The sequence below is a fragment of the Anolis carolinensis genome, chromosome 2 (assembly GCF_035594765.1).
Source record: "Anolis carolinensis isolate JA03-04 chromosome 2, rAnoCar3.1.pri, whole genome shotgun sequence".
In the NCBI taxonomy this organism is placed as follows: domain Eukaryota; kingdom Metazoa; phylum Chordata; class Lepidosauria; order Squamata; family Dactyloidae; genus Anolis; species Anolis carolinensis.
This window is the reverse complement of record NC_085842.1, coordinates 17,409,943-17,429,764: the sequence shown is the minus strand read 5'-3', so window position 1 is coordinate 17,429,764 and position 19,822 is coordinate 17,409,943. Positions and strand designations below refer to the sequence as shown.

General features: G+C 43.6%; 2 protein-coding genes across 2 annotated transcripts; both read left to right on the top strand.

Annotated features, from left to right (window-relative positions):
• Positions 1 to 376: 376 nt before the first annotated feature.
• On the top strand, positions 377 to 5,794 carry LOC100554377 (zinc finger protein with KRAB and SCAN domains 5). The gene is made up of 4 exons (XM_062973308.1): positions 377 to 1,815; positions 2,565 to 2,661; positions 3,112 to 3,191; positions 3,393 to 5,794. The coding sequence occupies exons 1-4, from the start codon at positions 1,402 to 1,404 to the stop codon at positions 3,534 to 3,536; spliced, it is 735 nt and encodes a 244-aa protein (XP_062829378.1). The 5' UTR covers positions 377 to 1,401; the 3' UTR covers positions 3,537 to 5,794.
• A 134-nt stretch (positions 5,795 to 5,928) lies between these two features.
• Positions 5,929 to 8,881, top strand: LOC134297003 (zinc finger protein 84-like). Its single transcript, XM_062973307.1, has one exon. The coding sequence runs from the start codon at positions 6,553 to 6,555 to the stop codon at positions 8,209 to 8,211; it is 1,659 nt and encodes a 552-aa protein (XP_062829377.1). The 5' UTR covers positions 5,929 to 6,552; the 3' UTR covers positions 8,212 to 8,881.
• Positions 8,882 to 19,822: the final 10,941 nt, after the last annotated feature.

Genomic DNA, 19,822 nt, shown 5'->3' with positions numbered 1-19,822 from the left:
CACCCTGGAAAAGAGACTTGGAGGGCCATGACTGCCCCCTTTGCATCCCCCAAGGGCTCTCACGGAGAGGAGGGGGCAGTCATCTTCTCCATTCCCCAGGGTGGTGTGTGTGTATATGTATGTTTGTATATATACTTGAGTTATATCCTGCCCCATCTCCCTTGAAGGACTTGGAGCAGCTTACAACATACATAAATACGGTGGACAATATGTGCAAAATATGTGGGCAAATATAACACAAGTCTATATAAAACAAAATGGACAGATTAATAATAAGCAATATAAAACATTAGTTAAAACATAAGGGTTCCCAATAAATTAAATAAAATCCAAAAAATACTGGAGTAGCCAGTAGATGTAGCCATTCAATGCAAATTAGAGTGATTAACTGGAACATTTAAGCTGGCTTCCAACTGACAAGAGTTCTTCCCTCACCCTGGACTTCCCACAGATATATATAAACATTCCTTGCTTAGTTTTTCCATCCCTCACAACCTCTGAGGATGCCTGCCATAGATGTGGGTGAAACGTCAGGAGAGAATACTTCTGGAATATGGCCACATAGCCCGAAAGACATACAACAACCCAGTTGTAATGTTAATCTCTGATATGCAGGATGTATTTTCATTCACCAGACCAAGTCTGGCACAAATATCCGATACATCCAAATTTGAAAACTGGTGGGGTTGGGGGAGGGGCGGAATGATTTTGTAATTTGGAAGTTGTAGTTGCTGGGATTTATAGTTCACCTACAATCAAAGAGCATTTGAAACTCCACCAATGATGGAATTGAACCAAACTTGGCACACAGAACTCCCATCACCATAGAATCATAGAATAGTAGAGTTGGAAGAGAATTCATGGGCCATCTAGTCCAACCCCCCCGCTAAGAAGCAGGAAATCGCATTCAAAGCACCCCCGACATATAGCCATCCAGGAAATACTGGAAGGGTTTGGTGGGCATTGACTTTGAGTTTAGGACTTGTAGTTCACCTACATCCAGAGAGCACTGTGGACTCAAACAATGATGGATCTGAACCAAGCATGACACAAATACTCAATATGCCCAAATTTGAACACTGATGTAGTTTGGGAGTTCTAGTTGCTGGGATTTATAGTTCACGTACAACTGAAGAGCCCCTTGAACCCCACCAATGATCGTATTGCGCCAAACTTCCCACAAAGAACCCCCATGGCCAACAGGAAATACGACCCCTCTGAACCCCCTTCAGGGGTCCCATTCAGAAACGCTGTTCAAGTGTATTCCCATGAGCTCATTCATCTTGTTTTGTTTGCAGGCCCCACCAATTCTCCCAGGTTTTCCACTTTGAATGTCATTTGAGAGAAGAGGTGGACATATCTTCATCTAGTTTGGAGGCAGCCTAGAAGCGCAGAAGAAGAATGGAAGGGCGGGAGCCAGCTGCCACCCAGTTAGAAGTATTTCCTTCTGCTGTTGAGGCAGAGAACAATAGAGCACCCTGGGGGGACCCTTGGAGGAAAGACCAGGAGAGCAGCATCCTCCATTCCGACCTTCAGTGCCAGCGCTTCCGGCATTTCCGCTATGAGGAGGCCTTGGGGCCCCGGGAGGTTTGCAGCCGCCTCCACTCTCTCTGCTGCCGGTGGCTGAAGCCAGAGCGACACTCCAAGGCTGAGATGCTGGACCTGGTGCTCCTGGAGCAGTTCCTGGCCGTCCTTCCTGCGGAGACGGAGCGCTGGGTGAGGGAATGTGGGGCAGAGACCAGTTCCCAGGCCGTGGCTTTGGCTGAAGGATTCCTCCTGAGTCAGGAAGAGGAGAGGAAGAGGGAGAAGCCACAGGTGAGAGAGAGAGAGAGAGAGAGAGAGAGAGAGAGGTTCATCTTGTTGTTTCAAGGAACCAAGAATAATTGTTTTGAAGAATTCCGTTCTGGAAAACTAACTTTAAGAATAATTCATACTAGTTGGAATGAGTTCAGAGAAGCATTAGGAAAGGAGGACCCAAGTTTGTTCACCATGAAAAAGAGACTGGCGCCTTTGCATCCCCTAAGGGCTCTCATGGAGAGGAGGGGGCAGTCATTTCCATTCCATAGGGTGGTATAACCAGGGGTAATGATCTGAAGTTACAGGATGGTAAACTTGGAAGATTAAAAAGAACATACTGAGAATTCCAGTGGTGTGTATTTAAGAGGAAGCAACTGATGGAACAACTTCTGAATATTCTTTCCCTAAGAAACGATGTACTTCACAGATAGAGATAACTCGACAGGCACTGAAAGCACAGATCCACAGACTTAGGTTACTTAGTCCATGAGCCCCCTAAGGGCAGCCCAAAATTACAACCCCTGGATGACATAAAATACTTCTTTCAACTCAGTAGTAGCCCTTTCCCTTCAGATCGAGTCCTGAAGCAGAGTGCAATGCCCAAACGAAGGCTGAATTTCCACACCAAAATCATGGAAAGATGGACTGTCCTACCAAATAAAGAAGTCTTGGGTCTCAACCATAATCCAAGCGGTCTGGAACAGAAAGACAGCCCTCCTTCCTTTTCTAATCTTTCTTTTTCTTTGTGATTTGTGCTGCTTGTTCAGGTGCAGGACTCTTTTCCAGATGAAACCAACCAGGGGGAGGAATCTGTTTCACACATTTGGCTCGTCCATATTGGAGAAGGAGAATATATCATAGCCGGTAAGGGATAGCGGTGGTCCTTTTTGCTCTCTCAACTCCTCTTGAGTAGACCTGAAATGTCTGAGTTGTGTGAATTGGGAACAAGGGGGAGCCTGGGAGCTTAAGAATGCTGCTGACAGGAGACATTTCCCTACAATTCTTATTTGTGCCACTTTCAAAGTTACTTGATTCCTTTGCTTCTCTCGGAATATTTATGGTGGTAAATATGCTCTTGGCTACATTGGCACAAATACAGAACCTAATACAGTCAACCCTCTACGTTTCCTTGGATTATGTCATACTATCCCCGTAAAACAAAATAGTCCACATTAAAGACCCAAATCTAATGAGGGTGTTCCAAAGAGGGCCATGGGGCAAGGGGAGAGTGGCAGGCTTCCGAGGGAAGAAACTGGGGCAGCCTGGAAAAGGGACCAGTCTCACTCTCCCTGAAGTCTTTCCTCTCTTTCACAGGCAGTGAAACATGGGGAATTGATAGTAGCACAACTTTCCATGATTCTTTTCTAAGAAGCGATTCTGCAGGATCAGATCAGGTAGGCAGCAGGATCCGTGGAGGGGAGGGGAAGACGAGTCTCCTTGTCCCTTGACTATTGTCCTGCCTCTAAATGAACCTCTTTCTTCTACATTCCTTCAATCCAAGGTGCTTTCTATGAATGTCTGACTCAAAGACGTAAATCATTTTCTGACTTAGTTGGCATTTTCTCCTTGCAGATAACTTTTTTTTTTGTCTTCAGGTGATATTTGAAGATGTGTCTGTGGATTTCTCAGAGGAGGAGTGGGCCCTCTTGGATCCAAGCCAAAAAGCCTTGCACCAGCAAATCATGGAAGAGAATTTAGGGATTGTGTCATCCCTGGGTAAAGCTCCATTATGCTTGTAGTTAACCAAATCAGTTTACAAGTTCTCAGAATTATCTAGTGTTTCAGATCTCTTCCTCTGAAGCCATAGAAAACAAGCTCATTCCATATCCATATAGGGGCCAGCCCAAGAAAACTATTGGCACTTGGGTGGAGTTGCCACATTAGATTAATTCTAGACCATGGTTGTGATGTTGGTGAGAGTAAGAGAAGTGCTTCTCTTGAGGATTGTAGTGCCCAGGTAGGTTTGTATAGGGAGATACAATCAAACAGGCTGAACCTGAGGTCTTTATAGGTCATAACCACCAATTTGAATTGTGTCTGGGGGAAAAATTAGCAGCCAGTGGAACCATGGCTGTAAATAATAATAATAATAATTAGTACTATTATTTTATTTCTTACCCGCCTCTCCTCACAGCTTGAGGTGGATTACAACATCGCTAAAACACATAATCAAAACACATAATCATTTAAAAACACATATTTAAATATATTGAAATACAGAAAAAACAGACGTGGAGTTGAAATTTAAAATCCATCATTAGAACTGTCTGGGTAGGCCTCCTGGAAGAGATAGGTCTTCACTTGTGTCTTAAATTTAAATAGCTAATCTAGCTGTTGGAGCTCTAATGGCAGGTAATTCCACAGTCTTGGGGTGGCCGATGAAAAGGCCCTCTGGATGGAGGATGCCAGTCGGTTTCTGGCAGGCTGGAGCAGACGCCCCCCCAGAGGACCTAAGTGTTTGGGGCTGATAGTACGGGAGAAGGCATTCCTGTAGGTAACCTGGACCCAAATCATGTAGGACTGTAAAGGTCACAACCAACACTTTGTACTTTGCCCAGAGTCTAATTGGTAGCCAGTGGAGTGGCATTAGGATATGTGTAATATGTTCGCTCCTGGATCTTCCTGCAACGAAAGAGGCTGCCGTATTTTGAAACAACTGGAATTTCTGAACTTGGTACAAATGTATCCCGATATAAAGCCCAATAATGACTTGTGTTCTCTCTGTTACCAGACCTAATTAACAGTGACTGCAATTCTTTGGACCACCTAAAGGTTTTAAAAATCTTCAAATGCTACCCCAGGTAGAGTGTATTATAATAATCCAGATGGGATATAAAAGACATGTAACACCAGGGGAAGTTGTATGTCTTTTGGGCTGTGTGGCTATGTTCCAGAAGTATTCTCTCCTGACGTTTCACCCACATCTATGGCAGGCATCCATAGATGTGGGCGAAACGTCAGGAGAGAATACTTCTGGAACATGGCCACACAGTCCGAAAGACATACAACAACCCTGTGATCCCGGCCATGAAAGCCTTCAACAACATCAGGGGAAGATTTGGCCTCTCAAGGAATAGGCGCAGTAGGTGCAAAAATTTGTAATGTGCAAGGCACTCCTGGCCATGGAGTAACCCCCCAAACTGTGGAACAGGCTGAATATTCCCTTAATCTGCCTTCTGACTGACCTGTAGCACCTCTGTCTGTTCTGGATTAAGTTTCAATTTGCCCCCTCCAGCCCATTACTGGTGAGAGACATTGGTTTAGTTGGAAAGGAGGAGTAGAGCTTGGCGTCATCTGCCCATAGATGGCACCACACTCCAGAACTCTGGATGAGCTCTCCTGTATCTGTTAATTACATAGGGGACAAACAGATGCCCGGGGGATCCCACAGTCAATGGGCAAGGGATCGAACAGGAATCCCCCATCAGCACTTTCTGGGTTTGCCTCTCCAGGAAGGAAAAGAGCCACTATAAAATGTCTCCAGTTCCCATCTACAAAGGAAGGATACCATCGTTGATGCTATTAAGAACTGCTGAAATGTTGATTGGAGTCTATAGGGACACGTTCTCCACATCTGTCTGTGTCCCTTTGTGGGCCGCCAACCAAGGTTGCCAAAGCAAGTTGTCGCATAAGCAGGTTTCCTTGAGTGGCTCAAACCACTGTAATTCAGCCTTTCTCTTTTCCTCCTTCTTTCCACTTTGCAGAACATTATTATCTTTTCCAATGAGGTGCAATATCCCATGTTGATGTCCAAACTGGGATGGCCTTTGTTTGGCCCCTTCAACTCTCTAGTGAGAATTCAGTTAGTCAGGTTCATTCCCGCTCATGTGTACAGCCTCCAGGAGAGAGCGAGGTTGTACATGCCAAGCCTTGAAGAGAAGTGAATCTACATACATGCGCCCTCTTTCTCCCTCTATATATACACCTATTTTAGTCTTTGGGGCTAAAGCTCCAAGAGGAGTGACTTTTTTAAATAAAATGTGGCCTGTATTTTAAATTGGTCCATGAAGGGTTTATGTACCAAGTTTGATCCAGTTCTGTCAAGCCATTTAGGAGCCTTTGCAATCCATAAATACACACTTTGATTTATGTATGTAATCATTTTTTCATACACAAAAAATAATACAATAAATACCAGTGCACGCTTGCAAAGCTAACAATATAAAAATAGGTTTTGCCTCATGCCTCTACCCATTCTGAAGTTAAGCAAATCAAAAATAGGTTGGGGCTTTTTAGAAAAAGACTCATGGGTTATTTCTCGTGGTAGAAATAACATTTAATCAATAATATAAGGAATGACAAAATAGAAACAGAATGTCAAACTCCAGTCCTGTGCGTGTTCATTCAGTTCTTTAAAAAATGGCAACAAATTCTGGCTTCTAATTTGAATGCTGCTGTTTGTTCTGCTTCCTGATACCATGAGGTTAAGTTCACCTACCTTTGTGGCATCAGGCACATCAACGGTTTTTACCTTACTTGCCAGAAGTACAGGGAATGCCAGAGAAACCAGGGCTAAAGAAAACAACTCTATTTTCCACTTCCCTGGTTGCATTATAATTTACTTTGAGACTTATATCCTGGTGTAATATTTAGAGCAATAACAAAACAGATATTTTTCTTTTAGCATCTAGTGTTGGATAGGGCTGTGGGAAAGGGCTGTTGCGACTAAATGCACTTTTGTTACTGGTATACATTTTAACTTTAATATAACCTTTTCTTTTCAACACATGTTCACCCTTCCCTTGTTCTCAAGCCATGCCAATAGAGGAGACACCGTTTAAATATTTGGAAAATGGAATGGATTTCAATAGTAAGGAAGCGCTCACCTTTTCTCAAGAAACTCACAGAAGGGATGAACCATTTAAATCTTTGGAATGTGGAAAAAGTTTCTCTCAGAAGATAAGCTATGTTCATCACAGGGCAATTCACAAAGGAGAGAAGCTATTTAAATGCTCGCACTATGGAAAGAGGTTTAGTCATAAAAGAAACCTTATTAGTCATCTGGCAACTCACACAGGAGAGAAGCCATTTAAATGCGTACAGTGTGAAAAGAGCTTTTGTCAAAAGGGAAACCTTATTGCTCATCAGGCAACTCACACAGGAGTAAAGCCATATAAATGCTTGCAGTGTGAAAAGAGCTTTAGTCGCAAACACATCCTTATTAGTCATCAGGCAACTCACACAGGAGAGAAGCCATTTAAATGCTTGCAGTGTGAAAAGAGCTTCAGTCAAAAGAGAAGCCTTATTCGTCATCAGGCAACTCACACAGGAGAGAAGCCATTTAAATGTGTACAGTGTGAAAAGAGCTTTTGCCAAAAGGGAAACCTTATTGCTCATCAGGCAACTCACACAGGAGTAAAGCCATTTAAATGCTTGCAGTGTGAAAAGTGCTTTAGTCACAAGTACATCCTTATTCGTCATCAGGAAACTCACACAGGAGTGAAGCCATTTCATTGCTTGCAGTGTGAGAAGAGCTTCAGTCACAAAAGCACCTTTATTAGTCATCAGGCAACTCACACAGGAGTGAAGCCATTTAAATGCTTAGTGTGTGAAAAGTGTTTCACTCAAAAGAGTAACCTTATTAGTCATCAGGCAACTCACACAGAACAGAAACCATTTAAATGCTTGCAGTGTAAAAAGGGCTTCAGTCGCAAGCACGTCCTTATTCGTCATCAAGCAACTCACACAGGAGTGAAGCCATTTAAATGCTTGCTGTGTGAAAAGAGCTTCAGTCAAAAACACGTCCTTATTAGTCATCAGGCAACTCACACAGGAGAGAAGCCATTTAAATGTGTGCAGTGTGAAAAGAGCTTTAGCCAAAAGGGAAGCCTTATTAGTCATCAGGCAACTCACACGGGATTAAAGCCATTTCATTGCTTGCAGTGTGGAAAGTTCTTCAGTCGAAAGGGAACCTTTATTTCTCATCAGGCAACTCACTCAGGAGAGAAGCCATTTAAATGCTTGCAGTGTGAAAAGTGCTTTAGGCACAAGCAAGACCTTATCCATCATCAGGCAACTCACAAAGGAGAGAAGCCATTTGAATGTCTGCAGTGTGAAAAGAGCTTCAGTCAAAAGGGAACACTTATTAAACATCAGGCAATTCACACAGGAGAAAAGCCATTTAAATGCTTGCAGTGTGAAAAGAGCTTCAGTCAGAAGGGAACACTTCATAATCATCAGGCCACTCATACAGGAGAGAAGCCATTTAAATGCTCAGTGTGTCAAAAGAGCTTCAGTCACAAGCAAGTCCTTATTCGTCATCAGGCAACTCACACAGGAGAGAAGCCATTTAAATGCTCAGTGTGTCAAAAGAGCTTCAGTCGAAAGGACGTCCTTATTAGTCATCAGGCAACTCACACAGGAGAGAAACTTTTAAAATGCTTTCAGTATGAAAAGAGCTTTAACCAAAATTGAAGACTTATTAGTCATTAGGCAACTCACACAGGAGAGAAGCCATTTAAATGCTCAGAGTGTGGAAAGAGCTTCAGTCGAAAATCATACCTTGTTTAACATCAAGCAACTCGCAGTGGAGAAAAACTGGAGTGTGCAAAGATCTGCAGTTGAAAGACAAGCCTTGTTTTTAATTGTCAACCCATACGAAAGAAATGGGGTAAAGAGAAGTTTCTTTGTTTTAAATCAAAGGTGGCTTGCATCTTAGTTATGGTAACACTGATTTAAAAAGCTGTGGCTTTTGGGGGAAGTAATAATCTGACCAATTTTCTTTGATGAAATATCTCATTAAGCAAAAGTGATAATATTTTGAGAGCTAAACGAAAGATATTTCAGGTTTTCTTTTACCCATTCATGAACATTAGTTACTGCAAATATTTCCTGTCATGTATATTCAGGGTTTAAAATACATTTAATTGAGATGTTTGATTTGAAGTGTGGGAATGGGTTTAATTAATGACTAACAGCCCTGTGTTTCATGTAGTTATATGTATGTGGGACTGAATTTTCTTGTATGAAATAACTAAGAAAGAATCACTGATAAACTGTTTTCTATCTGTTCATGCATAATGGTTTCTGCAAATGTTTCATGTCCTATCTATAACATATAAATAATAATAAATCCAATAAGTGATGTGTTTGTGTGTGTATTAAATGTAAAAAAAAATATGGTGTTTCTTAAAATATGTAGGTGAAAATCTAGTTTAACCTGAAGAAAAGGCTTGTTTAGAATTCTCAATCTCTTCTGTATGTTATGATATTAACAGAATGATTTTGCTCTTAGTCTGTTTACACAGGTCTAAAGGAAAGAATCTGGTTAGTTGTGAGCTTGGAATATTGTGGCTGAAAATTAATTAGGCAAATTTAATCCATTCAAACAGGGAGATAAGGTTATTCCCACTTAGTATTAATATAATAATAATAATAATAATAATAATAAGAAGAAGAAGAAGAAGAAGAAGAAGAAGAAGAAGAAAATCGCACAGACAGACTACAAACAGAGGCACAACTATGTGGCCCAAATGATTCATTGGAATTTATGCCTCAAGTACCACCTCCCAGCAGTAAAGAACTGGTGGGATCACAAACCTGCAAAGGTAATGGAAAATGAGCACGCAAAGATACTGTGGGACTTCCAAATCCAGACTAAGTTCTGGGACAAAACACACCAGACATCACAGTTGTGGAAAAGGAAAAGGTTTGGATCATTGATGTTGCCATCCCAGGTGACAGTCGCATTGACGAAAAACAACAGGAAAAACCTAGCCGCTATCAGGACCTCAAGATTGAACTTCAAAGATTCTGGCAGAAACCAGTGCAAGTGGTCCTGGGGGTGATTGGCACACTGAGTGCCGTGCCAAAAGATCTCAGCCAGCATTTGGAAACAATAGACATTGACAAAATTACGATCTGTCAACTGCAAAAGGCCACCCTACTGGGATCTGCGCGCATCATCCGAAAATACATTACACAGTCCTAGACACTTGGGAAGTGTTCGATTTGTGATTTTGTGATACGAAATCCAGCATATCTATCTTGTTTGCTGTGTCATACAATATAATAATAATAATAATAATAATAATAATAATAATAATAATAACAACTTTATTTTTATATCCCGCTCCCATCTCCCCAGAGGGGACTCGGGGCAGCTCACATGGGGGACAAGCCCAGTTTCAACATACAATAAAACACAGCATAATTAAACCAATGTAAAACAAGTAAAATAGTATAAACATACAAACCAGCATAAAACATCAACATCAAAACATAACATTAGAGTCTGAACATAATATACAAACTGTAAGATAAAATTCAGCAGATTCTACAAGAGGGAATTAAGGATCTCATTACAGAGTTCAATTAATAAGAGTGGAGTGTGATAAAGTGCAGTAGTTGTGGCAACTAATAACTAGTATTGCTCTTGTCCTTTAAAGCAACTTTCCTCAACCTTGATCTTTACTCCAGACTGACTAGAAAACAATCTATTAAGATTTTGCAAGGGACATTGGTAATGTAACATGTCTAGAAACGATCATATTGGGAAAGACTACCCTAATATATAGGATCTGTTCAACTAAGCTTTTGTGAATTATTGGCACCTGTCCTCTGCTTTCTCTTGCTTTTCATCATTCTCGGCATGACTCAATTTACTTGCTCTTCAAACAACCTGATTTTTTTTTAATGGTGGTTGGTATTAATTTGAAAGGCTATTGATGAAGGATGAGGTGCTTTCAGGTGGAATACTCACAGATCCTGTCTTAGGATGTACAGTGTTCCCTCACTACTTTGCAGTTTGCTTTTCGCGAAGAAGCCGAAGGGAGAGAAAGGGAGGCTGAAGCAGCTTCGTGAGATTGTAAACAACACAGTCGGGCAGGATCGGTGAGATTGAAAACAACACAAATATAATGTCCCTACTTCGCAGATTTTCACTTTTCACAGGTGGTCCTGGAACGTAACCCTTGTGATAAGTGAGGGAACACTGTATACTGTTTTTGTTAGAATAGGGTGCGTGTGGTCTATAAAGACAGATAGAAAGAAAGAGAGAACTGGAATGGAGTTAGCACACCATTCAAAACAAACAAATATGCAGGTATCAAAACAAAATTAAATATAAACAGCTTGAAAAGATTCACACTTAAAACTATTCAAATATATTTGATGTATATTCAAAGCTAAATTCCAATTGCCTAGCAGTGGATAAGTAACAAATCCAATTATGTATTCAAAATGGGTTCAGATTTCCTTCTGTGTAGAATGAAGCCAGTGTTGTGCGGTGGATTTGAGCGCATAACTATGACTCTGCAGACCAAGGTTCTGGCTGGCCATCAAAACCCACTGGTTGACCATGGATGAGCCACACACTCTCAGCCATGGCAAACCCCTCTGAACAAATATTGCCATAAAAATCCTGTGATGGAGTTGGCATGATACGGAAATGACTTGAAATTATTCAACGCCTTAGATTGGCATAGATTTATCTCAGTGAGTCATTTGGCTCTAAACCTACTGCTCCACCCCAACATCTGTGGCCCATTGAAAAAAGAAGCGAGTGGAAAGCAGAATGCAGAGGAGACAGTATGGGGCGGATGATGCAAAAGGGGACATGCAACCCAAAATATGTAAGGAAGTAGTTTACCTGGCTACTCTATAGACAAATTCAAACCTCCAGGGCCAGATGAACTACACCCCAGAGTATTGAAGGAACTAGCAGACGTTGTTTCGGAACCATTAGGAGTAATTTTTGAGAATTCTTGGAGAACGAGAGAAGTCCCAGCAGACTGGAGGAGGGCAAATGTTCCTATCTTCAAGAAGGGAAAATGGGGATCCAAACCATTACCTTACATTCCACCCGCCATCAATACCATGAAAGATTCTGTAGTAGGGGTGAGGCTGTGGTGCAGCTGGTTAGTAGCCAGTTGCAATAAATCATTATGACCAAGAGGTCATGAGTTCAAAGCCAGCCCGTGTCGGAGTGAGCCCCCGACTATTAAAAAGTAGCCCTGCTCGTTGTTGACCTAAGCAACCGAAAGATAGTTGCATCTATCAACTAGGAATTTAGGTACCGCTTATGCGGGGAGGATAATTTAATTTATGACACCATAAAAATCGCCCACCAGCATTTGGAATGAGGAAGTATCCAAGGACTCAGTGTCACAGTGGAAACTAGGGCTCAGAGTAATTGGTTAAAATAGCAGGAAAGGAGATTTCACTTGGACTTTAGGAAGAACTTCCTGACCCTATCAGCTGTTCAACAGTGGAACTCTCTGCCTCGGAGTATGGTGGAAGTTCTTTTTTTGGAGGCTTATATACAGAGGCTGGATGGCCATTTGCCAGGGATGCTTTGTGCTTTTCCTGCAAGGCAGGGGTTTGGACTAGATGGCCAAGAGGTCGCTTCCAATTCTATGAGGATTTAACTCAATGAATGCTTTGGCTATAAACACGTGGCTAAATTTCACCAAATTGCTCAAAGCCTGTGACCATATTTCTCAGATAGGAGGAGTAATTATTATTATTGTTATTATTAGTAGTAGTAGTAGGAGGAGGAGGAGGAGCCGCGGTGGCGAAGTGTGTTAAAGCGCTGAGCTGCTGAACTTGCAGACCGAAAGGTCCCAGGTTCAAATCCCAGGAGCAAAGTGAGCGCCCGCTGTTGCTCCAGCTTCTGCCAATCTAGCAGTTCAAAAACATGCCAATGTGAGTAGATCAATAGTTACCGCTCCGGTGGGAAGGTAACGGCGCTCCATGCAGTCATGCCAGTGGCCACATGACCTTGGAGGTGTCTACGGACAACGTCGGCTCTTCGGCTTAGAAATGGAGATGAGCACCAACCCCCAGAGTCAGACATGACTGAACTTAATGTCAGGGGAAACCTTTACCTAGTAGTAGTAGTAATACTATTTATATCTCACATCTTCCCTCTAAAGAGAAACTCAAAGCAGCTAACATTAAAACTCATACAATGAAGAACACCTAAAAATATAAATACAGTAGAGTCTCACTTATCCAATATAAACGGGCCGGCAGAATGTTGGATAAGTGAATATGTTGGATAATAAGGAGGCATTAAGGAAAAGCCTATTAAACATCAAATTAGGTTATGATTTTACAAATGAAGCACCAAAACATCATGTTAGACAACAAATTTGGCAGAAAAAGTAGTTCAATAGGCAGTAATGCTACATAGTAATTACTGTATTTACGAATTTACCACCAAAATATCACGATGTATTGAAAATATTGACTACAAAAATGAGTTGGATAATCCAGAACGTTGGATAAGCGAATGTTGGATAAGTGAGACTCTACTGTATTAACGTAGTTTTTGGGGCGCCTTCCCTGCAGCCCCCTCCTTGAGACCGGGCAGAAGTAGAGCGAGAGGCTCTCCCTTCCTAGAGAGGCAGGAAGTGCTCAGAGGGGAGGAGGCCGTGACGCACTTCCTCCCGAGGTCCCTTTTGGAGGAGAGGAGCCTGGGCTCGGGCGCCATCTTGGCCAGGCCTGGCCCTCCCTCGGTGGGTGTGTTGGGGGCTCCGACTCCCTCAGCCTCGCCCTCCTCAGGGCCGGAGCCTCTCGCCCCGCAGCCGGTGAGTGTGCCCAGGCCTGGCCCCGAGGGAGAGACTGCTTTCCCGGCCCCTTCCTCCGCCCCTCAGCCAGAGCCACGGCCCACCTCCTGCCTCTCCCTCGGGATCCCTTGCCCGCTTCCCTCCACGCACCACCCACCCGGGATGCCGCCAGGCCTTTGTCCGGCAGGGTCTGCGTTCTGCCTGGAGGGGAGACTCGGGAGAGAAGCCCCTGCTCGGCCCCTCCCTTCCTCCCTCGGGACCTTCCCCGCTGTTGTGCAGGCGAGGCCTTTGGCAGCCCTGAGGCCTCTTACTTGGGCCCGAGAGACACCCTGGGCCCCGCCTCGTGAGGCGGCGCAATCTCTCCAGCAGAATTGGGACACTCTTGTGGGAATCCCGCGGGGTTTCAGTGGACAGGGAGACCATTTGGGGGTAGTTTTCAGTGTGTTCTCTCTCACTGGAGCTGACACTGATTTGTAAGGTAAGTTTCCCCAAACTGGGTTCCATTTTGATTCCTGAGTCCGATTCCCAAGTAAATCTCATTCCTTTGCCATTGCCAACTGCGGCCTCTTGTGTTATTTGATACTCTTTGGAAACAACCTGTCCTTTTGTGTGATTGAGATCAGGGCTTTCAATCAGGGTTTTGGGGGAGGGGGATTTTCAAACGCGAATGTTCTCGGTTTAAAGGGCTGTCTGGATGCACCCCTAGTGGAGATGATGGTGGCATCCTTGAAGTCTGCTGGGATTTTCTCTTCAAACACCCACACCTTTTCAATGAGCTGGTGGAGTAGTTGTTTCAGGTCAGATCCACCCTCTTTGAAGATTTCAGCAGGAATCCCATCAGGTCCGCTGGCTTTGTTGTTTTTTTGTTGGCTGATGGCATTGCTAACTTCTTCCAAACTAGGCAGTGCTGCAAGCTCATCCCTGGTTTGTTGTTGCAGGATTTGTGAGAGGGTCTCTTCGGCCACATTGGAGCTGCAATTCAGCAGGTTCTGGTAGTGCTCTTTCCAACGTAGTGCAATTGATGTTTTGTCCTTCAGAATTTTGGTTCCATCTGATGAGCGTAGGGGGTGTATGCCATGGTTTCTTGGTCCGTAAATTATCTTTGTGGCTTTGAAAAATCCCTGAGCATCATGGGTATCTGCAAGGTGTTGGATTTCTTCAGCCTTCTTTGTCCACCAGATGTTCTTGAGTTCTCTGGTTCTTCTTTGGACCTCAGCTTTTGCACTGGCATAAATCTTTTTCTTGGCAGCACAGTTGGTGTGTCTCTGCCATGTTTGGAAGGCTTTCCTTTTGTTATCAATTAGCTGTTGGAGCTCTTTGTCATTATCGTTAAACTAGTCTTGATGTTTCTTAGTTTGGTATCCAATGGTTTTTTCACAGGCTGTGATGATGGAGGTATTCAGTTTGTTCCAGTGTTCCTCAACATTTTTGGGGTGTTCTGTGGGAAGATGATCCTTGAGTGTTGTTTGGTGAAGGGCTCGTTTGGAGGGCTCCTGAAGGGCTTGGATGTTCATTTTACGCCTTGTTTTCTTCCTTGGAGTCTGCGTTTGGGGATGATCTTGATAGCCATCGTAGGTCGGATTAACCTGTGGTCTGTCCAGCAGTCATCAGCACCTGTCATGGCTCTTGTGAGAAGCACATCGCGGCGGTCTCTGGCACGTGTAATTACATAGTCCAAGAGGTGCCAATGCTTTGACCGGGGGTGCTTCCATAATGTCTTGAGCTTGTTTTTCTGGTGGAAGAGTGTGTTGGTGATGACAAGGTTGTGCTGTCCACATTTGGTAAGAAGCAAGATGCCGTTCGAGTTGCTGTTTCCGACCCCGTCTTTTCCCCTGGCCACAGGTCGGAGTCCCGTCCGACTCTTGCATTAAAGTCCCCCAGGAGGGTGATTTTGTCCTTCTTAGGTATCTCCGATAGGATGATGTCCAGCTGACAGTAAAATTTTTCCTTGATGTCTTCGTTAGCATCTAGTGTTGGTGCATAGGCACATATAATGGTTGCCTGTTGGTTTTTGGCAAGGTTAATTCGGAGGGTTGAGAGTCGTTCATTAATGCCAGTGGGTGCTTCAGTCAGGTGCTTCACCAGGTCATTTCTGATAGCAAAGCCAACTCCGTGTATTCTTCGCTCTTCTTCAGGCAGTCCCTTCCAGAAGAAGGTGTAGCCTCCTTTTTCTACCTTCAGCTGTCCCTCTCCTGCTCTCCGGGTCTCCTGAAGAGCTGCTATGTCGATCTTAAAGCGTCCCAGCTCCCTTGCAATGATAGCAGTCCTGTGTTCGGGGCGTTCGCTGTCAGTGTTATCCAACAGTGTCCATACGTTCCATGTTCCAAAGTTCATTTCTCTTTTTTGGCCGCAGAGTGGTGACCCCTCTGGACGCGGCAGTCCAGTCAGGGTAGGAGAGACAGTCTATGTTTAGGGCACCTTTTCTAGCCCCTTCCCCATGTGGGGTGAGCAGAGCGGATCCTAAAAAGGGCTGCTTAGTCATGGATACAGCTCCCGGACTACTCAACTGCCTCGATCCTTGAGGTAGAACGACTGAGTCCATATCCACCGCCCATGTGCCAGTCTGTGACTAGGGGCTTCCAGATTTCACAGTCCTGCCCCTGTCGCCACTTGCTAATCGCCATGGGACTTTTTTGGTTTGTTTTAATTTTTCTTGGAAGATGCCTATGCGTGATGTGTGGAGGTCGGTGCACGGCCGGTCAACACACAGTCTTCACAGAATGAGGTCCCAGCAGTGGTGTGGTTAACACAACGAGAGTGGCTTCTCAGTCTGTTGCAGCCTTCTTCCGCCTTCACAGCCGTTGTAACATGTATCATGTTATCCTCCACCTGCTCCGCCATTGAGGTCTTTGGGTCTTCGGATTGTGCTTGGTCTGGAACCTCCCCTGCGGCCACTCCTGGGAGTGTGTGACTCCAGTGGTTGTACCCGCAGGTTCATCAGAACACGCAAGCCCCCTCACCACGGCAAGGTGACAATCCATCGAGGGGGTCTTAACAGTCCGTAGTCTACATGGCATCGTTTCAGTCTGAGAGTCTATTGGAGTCTGTTCTCCTAAATGGAGTCTGAGCTCTGAGCAGTCTCAGATCTGATCATGTGGTCTGCAGCCCTTCTCACAAGCTCAAGAAACAGAATAAAGGGAAAGCTGCATACAAAAAACATACATATACAATACAGTAAGCAATCAGAATCACATACAAACAAATTACCAGTGGAGGCTTGAAGGTTGATAAAGTTTGGGATACAGTTGCTAAGTCCTCCTTTTTTAAAATTATGGTACATTAAATTTAAACAAGACAAAAAGTATTGATGTCTTAATATAGCTTATAAAATCATTGATCTGGTGTATTTTTATTTTATTTTTATTATTGCCTTATTTCTTTAAATATTGTCTTCCAATTTTTTAAAAAATAAATTTACATAACCAACACATAGGAATGTATGAACCTACTTCCTGGCAGCCTCTCCAACATTGGTTAGAGTATTTCTTGTCTATCTGATTTAATCTAATGGGTTAAATGCCACCTCCATATTCCTTTATAATAATTTTCCTTAATTCTTATAGACTTATTTTTGAAAAATACAAAATTCCATATTCTTTTCCATTCTTGTTTATTCAATTTTTCCCAATAATTTTCTAAGGTGATCTTGTTTCTGTTTATCTTCTAGCAATAATTTATAAACATCACTTATTTTTCCTTTTCTTGTTTCATTTTCCTCTTTAGTCTCTCTCTGGGTTACCATCCCTGGGGAACAGGTGCCTTCACAATACATTTGATTCCGACCTTATACAATATTAATACAGTATACCCCAAAGTATCATTCAAGGCACTTATTGAAGGGTTTAGTTTGAGGGTACAGTTGCTAGGTCCTCTTGAGGCTTCCATCTGCTTCAAAATAGAGGAACTCCAGTGAAGGGAAAATTAGCAGGTTACATTTGGTTGATTTGGAGGAAGACAGTGGAGACAGGCTAGCCCAGGCATGGGCAAACTTTGGCCTTCCCTCCAGGTGTTTTGGACTTCAACTCCCACAATTCCTAACAGGCTTCTGCCTCTAGGAAGTTATTGTGGGAAGTGAAGTCGAAAACACCTGGAGGTAAGACAATGGGAGAAGGAGGGAGAGGGAAGGGAGGGAGGGAGGTTTGCCCATGGCTGGGGCCCGAGTTGGAGAAGGAGGAGTTCCTAGAGGGGAAGCAGGAAGGAAGGAAGGAAGGAAGGAAAGGCCACCCACAGCCCAAGCCCCCCCCCCCCCGGAGGACCTGCCTGGAAACGGACCAAGTAATGGAGAAGGCCTGAGTGATGGTTTAGGTCTTTGGGAAGGAGAGGATCCCTCCTGAATCTATTCCCTCCACATCCAGAAGACAGTCAGCAATTCAACATGCATGACAAAACATTATCCTTGCTCAAGGAGATACAATCAATCAAACAGGCTCAATCTGGCCATTTTGGTCTTTATAGGTCATAACCAGCAATTTGAATTGTGTGGAAACAGATGGGCAGCCAGTGGAGCCATGGCAGCAAATAAAAGTAATTTTATCTCTTACCCACCTCTCCTCACAGCTTGAGGTGGGATATAGCATTGTTAAAACACATAATCATCATTTGAAAACACTGCAAAAATACATATTTTAAATTATTAATATAAACAATAAAAATGTTTGACGTATAGTTGAAGTTAGAAATTCATCATTAGAACTGACTGGGTAGGTCTTCTGGAAGAGATAGGTCTTCACTTGTGTCTTAAATTTGAACAGCTGATCTAGCTGTTGGAGCTCTAATGGCAGGTAATTCCACAGTCTTGGGGTTGCTGATGAACAGGCCCTCTGGATGGCGGTTGACAGTCGGGTTCTGGCACGCTGGAGCAGATCCCCCCGACCCCCCCCCCCCCCCCGAGGACCTAAGTTTTTGGGGCTGATTGTACGGGAGAAGGCATTCCTGTAGGTAACCTGGACCCAAAGCATGTAGGACTGTAAAGGTCAAAGCCAACACTTTGCACTTTGCCCAGAATCTAATTGGTAGCCAGTGGAGTGACATTAGAATATATGTAATATGTTCGCTCATGGATCTTCCTGTAACCAAAGAGGCTGCCGGATTTTGAAACAACTGGAATTTCTGAACTTGGTACAAATGTATCCCAATGTAAAGCCCAAAAATGACTTGTGTTCTCTCTGTAACCAGCCCTAGTTAACAGTCTGATTGCAATTCTTTGGACCAGCCAAAGATTTTAAAAATCTTCAAAGGCTGCCCCAGGTAGAGTGTATTATAATATTCCAAATGGGAGAGAACAGACATGTAACACCAAGGGCAGATTTGGCCTCTCAAGGAACAGCTGCAGTAGGTGCAAAAATGTGTAATGTGCAAGGCACTCCTGGCCATGCATAAAACCAGGGACTCCAGATTCCATGCCAAGTCCGGGGCACCCCCCAAACTGCGGAACCGTGTCTTCAGTGGTAATGTAACCCCATCCATCACAGGCTGAATCCCTATTCCCTTATCTGCCTTCTGAGCGACCTGTAGCACCTCTATCTACTCTGGATTAAGTTTCAATTTGCCCCCTCCAGCCCATTACGAGTGAGAGACATTGGTTTAGTTGGAAAGGAGAGATAAAACACATTTAAAATGTTAAAAAATGTTTAAAAGCAATGCAATGCTTTTGGGTTGGAAAGATCAGCCGTTTACAAGAAACGTTGCCCAGGGGACGCCCAACTGGATTTACTCAGTCTTCGAGGAGGCTCTTTCCGTGTTCCCTCATGCATGGAGGAGGAGTTGTTTAAAGCTCCGGACAATGCGATTGCTGTTGCCCGCTTTTGATCCAAAACTATTTAGCTGTTTGTGATTCCTTTATTTTATCACTTTTAAACTTATTTATTATGCAATGCTTTTGACACGAAATAAAAAAAGTTGGAAAGGAGGAGTAGAGCTTGGTGTCATCTGCATATAGAGGCACCACACTCCAAATTTCTGGATGAGCTCTCCCATATCTGTTAAATACATAGGGGACAAGACAGATGGTCGGGGGATCCCACAGTCAATGGGCAAGGGATCGAACAGGCAAACCCATCAGCACTTTCTGGGTTTGCCTCTCCAGGAAGTAACAAAGCCGCTGTAAAATTCCTCCAATTCCCACATACCAAGGAAGGATACCATTGTTGATGGTATTATTACCTGCCGAAATGTTCATTGGAATCAATAGGGACACATCCTCCACATCTGTCTTTGTCCCTCTGTAGGCCATCAATCAAGGTTACCAAATGATACGGAAATGACTTGAAATTATTCAACCCAGAGCGGGGCCTTAGATTGGCATAGATTTATCTGAGTGATTCATTTGGCTCTAAACCTACCGCTCCACCCCAACATCTGTGGCCTGTTGGGAAAAAAGCAGGTGGAAAGCAGAATGCAGAGGGGGTGATATGGGGCGGATGATGCAAAAGGGGACATGCAACCCAAACTATGTAAGGAAGTAGTTTACCTGGCTACTCTAGACAACTTCAAGTCTCCAGGGGCAGATGAACTAC